Genomic DNA, 10,150 nt, shown 5'->3' with positions numbered 1-10,150 from the left:
ATATGATGTTGGGGTAAAGTAACCGTATGTTACTAATTGTAGCTATAATATGTAAATCAAAAATGTTTTATAGCTACTAATGATAAATAAATAAATAAATAAATAAAAAGGTACTTATTACATATAAATAACACTTAGACTTAGTTATGCCAAGTAAAAATTCCAAAATTTTATTCGGGTGTTTGTACCAATCCAATGACAACGTGACATGTGTTTGAATATACACAATTATTACTTAATCGTAGTTAGTTTATGTGTATTGTATATCATTAAATCATTTATAAACAATGGTAAGTTGAATTGATTTGGTGTAAACATCAGCCACTGGTTAGTATTTACAGTTTTTCACCCGATGTTCGGTACCTGCCTTATGGCCTAATTAATTTGGATTCTCACCGGAAAGTCCCATTTGAGGGTAAAGCTTTTCCTATTAGAAAGGACTCCATACTCAAGGCTTGATTTTTGAGACCTTTGATTAAAGATGGAGGTGTATTTAGTGCTCCACCACAACCTTCAGTGGTTGTCTATATACTCACAGTCTATATCAAACTAATAAATGTGTGTCTTTGATTTATATAATTTATTATTTAATCATGGTTAGATAGTGTGTGTTTTCACTTTCATTTGATTGACATAGTTAAATTGCATAATTTGTAAATATTAGGTGTTGTAACTAATAAGGTTAAATTACTGAACTAATATAAACATTAGGCTTGAGTAACTTTTTATGAAAATATGATGAGTTGTGGAGGAAACATTTGGAAATGGAAAATGAGTTGGAATGGAGCAATAGAATAGTGCAGATTCATATACCGGATTCAAACTCGTTTTGAGACTAAAAACAATTATTGATGCATTCGATGTTTATACCAAATCATATTAGCTTTCTGATTTAATAAGGTAATATGTGTTTTTGTATATACAATTTAAAAACTTAATCATGATTAGATGTTGTGTATTTTGACTTTAATTTTAGTTTGAGTGATAGACTTAAATTGCTTGATTAATGTAAGTATTAAGTGTTATAACGGATGCTTAAACAATATTTATCATAAAATTCATGACAAGCTATGCGATGAAAATTGTGTAAACGGAAAATGAATTCGAATGGAGCAATTGAATAGTGAGTCATATACAATAACATGCCCAGTGTAATCTCACAAGTGAGGTATGAAGACGGTAAGATTTACGCAGATCTTATTTATATTTTTGTGGGGTAGAGAGGTTGTTTTTGATATACCCTCAGCTCAAAGAAAGCAATGAAAGGAAAATGACAGCAAAAGGCAGACACACAAAGCAAATAAAGCAAGAGAATGACAAAATAGTTCCTTACGTTTGGGTGTAGGTTCAAATTAGTTCCTTAAGTATGCACCGAACAATTTTGGTCTTTTAAGTTTGTCAAAAGTTACCACTTTCAATCTCTTCAAATATTTAACAATTCTGTTCGTTAGATTTGACGAAACGGTGGAAACAAAGATCTATCATGAACATTAATAAAGTCCTATCAAATCCTAAGATACACAATACAAATAACTACACTAGATACTAATAAGATGCCAAAAAAAAAAAAAAAATACACCTCAAAAGTTGCATCTAACTCTAAAAATAAATGAAAAATAACAGAAACTACAAAAATCATACTCCAAATGTGAGTTCCGCTAATTTTCCCTTTTTACCATAGTTCCTATCAATCTAACAAACAATATTCAATAAAATTTAACGGTGACTAAAATTATTAACTTTTGACAGAATTTTAAGGACCAAAGCAATTCAGTACATACTTAAGGGACTATTTTGAACCAACACTCAAACATAAGGAACCATATTTATCATTTTCTCAAAGTAAATCAAGAATCTACAACCTTCCCATTTTAACTCCATCAATACACTCTAGTCTCTACTAACACACGCATCAAAAAATGGAGGAAAATAATAATCCACCCAAAAAACATAGAATTGTCTGATGCATAGGTGGTGATATTCATGGCTACATAACAAAACTCCAAAATTTATGGTCAATCTGATACGAGTTGTACTGAAGGCAGAGGAAGTAGTACAGTCTGTTAAGTAGTTAATGAAGGGAATAAATAAGAAGTTGTGATTTTCACAGTTTAGTCCCTGAGTTTATATTAATTCTAGTATCAGTATTTATTATTTAGTCCCTATAAGTTAGTTATGGTGTTTTGTCTATAGTGAACACAAGCACTGACATATATGCCTTGTATTCCTCTCATTTTCATCTATCAGATATATCATTATTGTTGCTTATTTCTTTTTCTTCTTTTTCTTCTTTTTCTTAGCTGTAGCTGTTCTTAATTTTTACCCGAAAAATCTCAATCCGCATCAGTGGTATCAGAGCAGATCTTGGCTCTGTGGGTATCAATGTCGTCGGAAATGTTAGAAATGGTGACTATGTTACAAAAATTGTCATCTGAGATGTCTAATTTTACCAGTAGACAAGAACAATTAGAAGAGAGGCAGGAACAATCTCGACGAGCTCAAGAACAGTCAATACGTGAGCTCCGAGATGCAGTCAACATTGATCGGAGACCGGAAAGAGACAAGGAAGCAGTGAACAATGGGGAACGACTGTATTCCCCATCGGATACACCACTTTCGATTGGGTCTTGCTCCTTCATGCTTCCATCTAATTCAAATGCAGCAGGGGTAAGTTATAGTCAAGCTCCTAATCTACCAGTTAATTCACTCGCAATTGGGTCTGTTAATGCTGTTACTAGTACTGTTAATGGAACCTCTGCACCTCTTTATTCCCAAATCTCATCACCTTTTCACACCCAAGGAATTCAGACTTCGAACCACCAACACACCTTACCCATACAGTCAATTCCTATGCCCCAATTTCACCAATCACCCATGTTTCAACCCAATAATTACCCAGTTCCACCCATACAAGGGTTTCCACCCATGTTCCAGAATCAAAATTATTCAGCCCCATCCACACAAGGATTTCAATTTCAACCAACACAGTTCTCCAATTATAATCACCTGCCCTATGGTGCAACCCTTGGTACTAACTACTCTAATTCAGGAATTCCATATGCAAGTACTTATCTACCTACTCACATTCCATCATCCATATACTATCAAATTCCTGTAGCCCAATCACCACTACCAAACTATAACACTAGTCAGCAAATACCCTATCCTAATCCAGTACAAAACAGTCACAATATCCACCTTCCTATTCCTTCATTCACTAAGTACACCAAAATTAAGTTTCCAAGGTTCTCCGGGGAGGACTTAAGAACTTGGTTGTATAAGGTGGAACAATTCTTCTCTGTAGAAGACATTTCCATCTACCAGAGGTTGAAACTAGTAGCAATTCATTTTGATGGTGATGCATTACAATGGCATCAAGGGTATATGAAAGCAAGAGCTCACTTGCCATTACCCACATGGGAAGAATACTTGTATGCACTTGCTGATAGATTTGGTGCAGAATACACTGACCCTATGACAGAGTTGATGAGGGTGAAACACACTGGTTCTGTAAAAGAATATCAGGCAGCTTTTGATAGTGTCATGACTAGACTGAACTTATCTGTTGAACATTCAATTAGTATATTTTTGAACACCCTAAGGCCTGAATTGAGTGATGCTGTGAGGATTGGAAATCCTTGTAACTTGCCACAAGCTTACTACTTGGCAAGATTACATGAATCTAATTTTGCTGCTCAAAGCAAGGCAATTAAAGGAATAACTTCTGGATATGTTCACTCTCAATCTAAGCCAGCTATTGGTAATAGTTCAAATACCTTTCAGAAGGGAAATTTTGGGGGGTATAGAAGGCCTGTTACTGTAAGGATGGATACCAATAGAAGGAAGAGACTGACCCCAGCAGAATTGGATGAAAAGAGATCAAAGGGATTGTGTTTTTTGTGTGATGAAAAGTATACACCTGGTCACAGGTGTAAAGCTAAGAGACAACTGTTTTCCATGGAACTAGAGGAAGGGGAAGAACTGGTGGATTGTGAGTTAGAAGTTCCACAAGAAGAGGATCCAATAGAACAGGAGTGTGTGGAAGAAACAACACTGGAAAGTTGTGCCATATCATTGCAAGCTTTAAATGGCACTATGGGATACAAGACATTAAGACTTAAGGGATTTAATGAACAGAATCCTATAGAAGTTTTCATAGACTGTGGTTCCACCCACAACTTCATTGATGAGGAAGCAGCTAAAAGATTGGGGTGTGAGGTGATAACAATTAAAGCCCAATTGGTGCAAGTAGCTGATGGAAGGGGAATACCTACTAACAAGTTATGTAAAGGGTTCAAATGGTTCATGCAAGGGGCCATGTTTCAAGATGACTTCTTAGTGTTCCCTGTTGGCAAGAGTGATATGGTATTGGGAGTACAATGGTTGTGTCCTTTGGGAGATATCAAGTTCAATTTTCAGAAACTCTTTATGGAATTTGAACATCAAGGACAGTTGCTGAAATTACAAGGGATTCAACCCAAGTTTAAGACTGTAGAAGCAAGGTCCATCACCAAAATGACTGAGGTGAGCTCGCAGTTTTTCATGATAAAAGTGAGAAGTGCTGAAATGGTGATAAACAAAAGGGAGGAAATTGTGATAGAAGATGAACCAGTAGCTGTGACAGGGTTGTTAGAAGAGTATAAATGTATTTTTGGGGAACCTCAGAAACTTCCTCCATCAAGGGGAGTTTTTGACCACCATATTCCATTGCTTGAAGGGGTCAATCCTGTTAACTCTAGACCCTATAGATATTCTCCAATACAGAAAGACATTATAGAGAAGATGGTAAGGGAAATGATGGAGCAAGGGATCATTCAACATAGTTCAAGTCCATATGCATCACCAGTGGTGCTAGTTGGTAAGAAGGATGGGTCATGGAGACTATGTGTAGACTATAGAGCTTTAAATAAGGGAACTATAAAAGACAAGTTTCCAATACCAATTATAGAAGAACTGTTGGATGAATTGGGAGGCTCTCAAATCTACTCAAAGATAGATTTAAGGGCTGGGTACCACCAGATTAGGATGGCACCAGCTGATATTGCCAAAACTGCTTTCAAAACCCATTCTGGACATTTTGAGTATCTAGTCATGCCCTTTGGGCTAACTAATGCTCCATCTAGTTTTCAGAGTCTTATGAATCACATATTTCAAGATCATTTAAGAAAATTTGTCTTGGTTTTCTTTGATGACATTTTAATTTACAGCAAAACCTTGGAAGACCACCTGGTGCATCTTAAGATTACTTTTGAACTGTTGGTGAAGAACCAGTTGCTAGCTAAAAGAAGTAAATGTGTTTTTGCTGCTGAAAGGGTAGAGTACTTGGGACACTACATATCAGCAGAAGGGGTAGCTACAGACCCTAAAAAAATAGAAGTTGTTCAAGATTGGCCAGTACCTGAGACTCTCAAACAGTTGAGAGGGTTCTTAGGTCTAACAGGTTATTATAGAAGGTTCATTAAGGGGTATGGGGTTATCAGTAAACCTCTTACTGAGTTGTTGAAGAAAGACAGATTTATGTGGAATCAAAAGGCAACTGAGGCTTTCAAGAAGCTCAAGGTGGCACTCACAACAACACCTGTATTGGTGTTGCCTGACTTTTCAATGATCTTTGTTGTAGAAACAGATGCATGCAACATTGGTATTGGGGCAGTATTGATGCAAAAAGGACAACCCATTGCATTTCTCAGTAAGGGTTTGTCTGTTCAGCACCAAACTTTGTCTGTCTATGACAAGGAATTATTGGCTCTAGTGATGGCTGTTAACAAATGGTCACAGTATTTGATAGGGAGGACATTCATTGTCAAAACAGACCAGAAGGCTCTTAAATTTCTATTGGAACAGAAATTACACACTGGAACACAACTCAAGTGGATTACCAAACTTATGCAGTATGACTTCAGCATAGAGTATAAGAAGGGGAAGGAAAACAAGGCTGCAGATGCATTATCTAGGCTGCCATTAGTAGAATTTTCTGCAATGACACTATCCACAATTAAGACTAACTTGCTACAGTTGGTTATGCAGAGTTGGGAGCAAGATGGAGAAATACTTGAATTGATACAGACTCTTAAAACTGGAAGTGGGACAGAAAAGGGGTATACTTTCCTTAATGATCAATTAAGAAAGAATGGGAGATTGGTGGTAGGACCAGTGGAACAATTGAGGAAAGAAATTATAACTCTTTGGCATGATTCACCTCTGGGAGGACACTGTGGAGTGGATCACACTTACAGGAAGTTATATGCATTATTTTATTGGAAGGGGATGAGAGGGGATGTTCAAGAATATGTGAAGGGTTGTGATGTTTGCCAGAGACATAAATATGATAATGCCCCTTACCCTGGATTGTTACAACCTTTGAAGGTGCCTACACAGGCTTGGGGAAGTGTAAGCATGGATTTCATAGATGGTTTACCTAAGTCTAAGGGAAAAACTATTATCTGGGTTGTGGTAGATAGACTAACCAAATATGCTCACTTTGTTGGTTTATCCCACCCTTATTCAGCAAGTGAAATAGCTAAATTGTTCATGGAGAACATTTATAAACTTCATGGGATGCCTGAAGACATTATAAGTGACAGGGACCCTGTATTTACTAGCAAGTTGTGGCAAGAATTGTTTTCTATATTGGGGGTCACTTTGAACACATCTACTGCATACCATCCCCAGACTGATGGTCAAACAGAGGTGATCAATAGATGTTTAGAAACTTATTTGAGGTGCTTTTGCTCTGAATCTCAGAAGGATTGGTATTCTTACCTTGCTACTGCGGAATGGTGGTACAACACCACTTTCCACAACTCAATACAAACCACTCCTTATGAGGCCCTTTATGGACAGCCTCCACCTATGCATTTACCCTATATAGCAGGAGAGTCAGGCATGAAAGAAGTTGATAGAAGTTTACTGACAAGGGAGTTCAAGAATCAGCTTCTACAGTTTCATCTCAAGAGAGCTCAACAGAGAATGATGGACCAAGCTAATAAGCATAGGTCAGACAGGCAGTTTCAAGAAGGGGATTGGGTATACTTAAAAATTCAACCTTATAGGCAAGTTACATTATCTGGAGGAAATTTCAACAAGCTGTCAGCCAAATATTATGGCCCTTATCAAGTATTACAAAGAATAGGATCAGTAGCATACAAACTATCCTTGCCAGCACACTTACTTCTTCATCCCACATTCCATGTTTCAACTAAAACCTTGTCACACACTACCATCTGTTTTCTCCCATCCACCTGTTGTTGAACTTGCTAGTCCCTACTGTCCTCAACCAGCTAAGGTGTTAGAAAGAAGAATGATTCAAAAGGGCAATAAGGCTGTGCCTCAAGTGTTAGTACAATGGGAAAAACTACCAAAAGATTTGGCCACATGGGAAGACTATAATGCTTTGCTCCTCAGGTTTCCAGCTTTTATTCCTTGAGGTCAAGGAAGATTTTAAGGGGGAAGGACTGATACGAGTTGTACTGAAGGCAGAGGAAGTAGTACAGTCTGTTAAGTAGTTAATGAAGGGAATAAATAAGAAGTTGTGATTTTCACAGTTTAGTCCCTGAGTTTATATTAATTCTAGTATCAGTATTTATTATTTAGTCCCTATAAGTTAGTTATGGTGTTTTGTCTATAGTGAGCACAAGCACTGACATATATGCCTTGTATTCCTCTCATTTTCATCTATCAGATATATCATTATTGTTGCTTATTTCTTTTTCTTCTTTTTCTTCTTTTTCTTAGCTGTAGCTGTTCTTAATTTTTACCCGAAAAATCTCAATCTGCATCACAATCTTGAATCTTTAATTAATCCATCTGATTTTCAAACTGCCCTTATAATTTTTTTGGGTGATCACTGTGATAGAGGTCCAGATACTATTAAAGCTATAGACTTTTTAATTTCTTTACCCTCAAAGTACCCTAAACAATCCCATGGTTTCCTTTGTGGTAATCATGATTTTGCATTTGGTGCATTCTTGGGTGTAATTCCAAGTCCACCCGAAGAGACATGGAAAGAGTGAGAAAATGGGCCTTTATGTTTGAGGGTAGATTCAAAATAGCTCTTTAAGTATGCACTGACCACTTTTAGTCCTTTAAGTTTGTCAAATATTAACATTTTTAGTTTCCGTCAAATATTTAACAATTTATATTCATTAGATTTGACGAATATAGCGGGAAAATTTTTTAATCATGTGCATCAAAAGTTACAGTAGACACTAAAAAGATATGAAAATATGACAGAAATTACACCTGAAAAAGTTGCATCAGATTATAGAAATAAATAAAAAAGGCTTAATACGTAGATGGAGTCTTAAACTTGGTATGTTTTGTAAGATAGACATATAAACTTAAAAGGTGACCAGATAGACACTTAAACTTGCCCAAAGTGTATTTTTTAAACACATTTCTCCATCTGGAAACTCGCGTGTCCTAACTTTTGGGATAAGCGCGTGAAGCATTTTTAAAATTGTTGAGTCAGAACATAAGGTAACAAAAAAAGAACCTCATTATATAACTTATACCCATTTAAAAAAAAAAGGCCTAGTTCGATTCTTCTTCACGCTAACAACACCATTGAAGCCACAAGTTTCAAAGGTCATCCCATGCGCTTTCTTCAACCTCTCTCTCACATTAGTGTTAAAAAAAAAAATCTAAAGAAGTGTCTTTCTTGTCTTAATATGGTGGTTTATCATGTAATTCTATGGTTTGAATTTAGTTTATAGTGTAACTCCTATTATTAGGACTATGTAATCTAATGTTGCAAGGCCATTTTGATGTAAATTCTACAATTTGGATGGAAATTATGCATTTTGTATGCAATCTCAATTTAGTACATCCATGTTGTAAATCAATGTATCAGTCAAATATTTGAAAGAATTCGGAATTACTCGCGTTCAAGTTGTTTACAATAGACCTTCGACTAAAAAAAAGTGAATAACGATGTCACGACCCAGCCCCGTGGGCCGTGACTGGTGCCCTACTTGGGCACCCAAACGGACATGCAAATTAAATCATCATAGCAAAGCTAAATACAGATTTCATATTTATCATTTTTAAACAGAGTTGAGAACGAATATTATCTTGCGCGATTGCGCGTACAAAACATTATATCAGAATCAGAAGAGGCGGCGGAATATACATCGCCGAACATATGCACATATATCAAAAAACCGGCAAGGCTATCAAGTATGTCAAAAGCCGACAAGGCTATCAAATGGTACAACGACCCAAATCACATATACAAATGCACGCCGACAAGGCTGCCATAACGAATAGAATCATATAAACACAGTTGTACAGAAGTAGGCACACACACCCACAAATACGTCTACAGACCTCTAAACAGACCAAATGGAACCTATGGGGGGACAGGGCCCCGCCGTACCCCTGAACAAACATATACATGCATAGCGAACAAAATATATACCAAAAGAGTATGCTCTGAAATGAGAAGAGCACTCCAAACGGCAGAAGAGGATGTCCTAACGGGTGGATCACCAAACTGTGCGTCTGTACCTGCAGGCATGAAACGCAGCCCCCGAAGAACGGGGGTCAATACGAAATATGTACTGAGTATGCAAAGCAGAATATACAGAAATCAAACCTGAGACATAAACGAAACAGAAGTGTCGAACATAAGTGCAAATCCAATCATATCAAAATGTTTAGTTTCAAACATGTAAGTCATGCATAGGGTACAGAAGAATATGGTCGCCCGTCGATGGCGCCATAACACAGCATAACACCAGAAAGTTTCAAATCTCCGTATCCCCGTCACATATCACATCACCGCATAACGCCATACACAGCATAACACCAAATATAAGTGGAACCCGACCCTCTTTTGCGAGTAGCTCGGTGAACCATAAACACAGCATAACTCCGGAGTATAACAAAGTGCGCACGACAACAGAACCGGCCCGGGACTCGGCGAAAGGAATAACAGAATTCACGAATAGAGTCGTGAGTAGTCATATGCATAAATCATTATCATAAATTCAAACATAAGCAAAATGATCATATTTGAGAATCGAAATAATAGTCTTAACAAATTCCTTCAAAAGTTCCCGAATTACATAAAGGAAAGTCGCAGGACCCACGGACGGAAATTTACCCAAGTCGGGCCCGCTTATGGAAAATATACTCATTATACATAATG

At 37.0% G+C, this 10,150-nt stretch overlaps 1 protein-coding gene across 1 annotated transcript; it reads left to right on the top strand.

Annotated features, from left to right (window-relative positions):
* Nucleotides 1–2,382: 2,382 nt before the first annotated feature.
* On the top strand, nt 2,383–7,426 carry LOC132634237 (uncharacterized). Its single transcript, XM_060350522.1, has 2 exons — nt 2,383–7,116; nt 7,163–7,426. The coding sequence occupies exons 1-2, from the start codon at nt 2,383–2,385 to the stop codon at nt 7,424–7,426; spliced, it is 4,998 nt and encodes a 1,665-aa protein (XP_060206505.1).
* The last annotated feature ends 2,724 nt before the right edge of the window (nt 7,427–10,150 follow it).

This window comes from Lycium barbarum, chromosome 3 (genome assembly GCF_019175385.1).
Source record: "Lycium barbarum isolate Lr01 chromosome 3, ASM1917538v2, whole genome shotgun sequence".
In the NCBI taxonomy this organism is placed as follows: Eukaryota; Viridiplantae; Streptophyta; class Magnoliopsida; order Solanales; family Solanaceae; genus Lycium; species Lycium barbarum.
This window is presented reverse-complemented; position numbering and strand designations above follow the sequence as displayed.

Bases quoted from the DNA above. Each gene is read 5' to 3' on its own strand.
- LOC132634237 (XM_060350522.1), top strand. From the start codon at position 2,383: ATGTCGTCGGAAATGTTAGAAATGGTGACTATGTTACAAAAATTGTCA. The intron at 7,117-7,162 runs GTATTACAAAGA...TATCCTTGCCAG, and splicing joins AATATTATGGCCCTTATCAA to CACACTTACTTCTTCATCCC.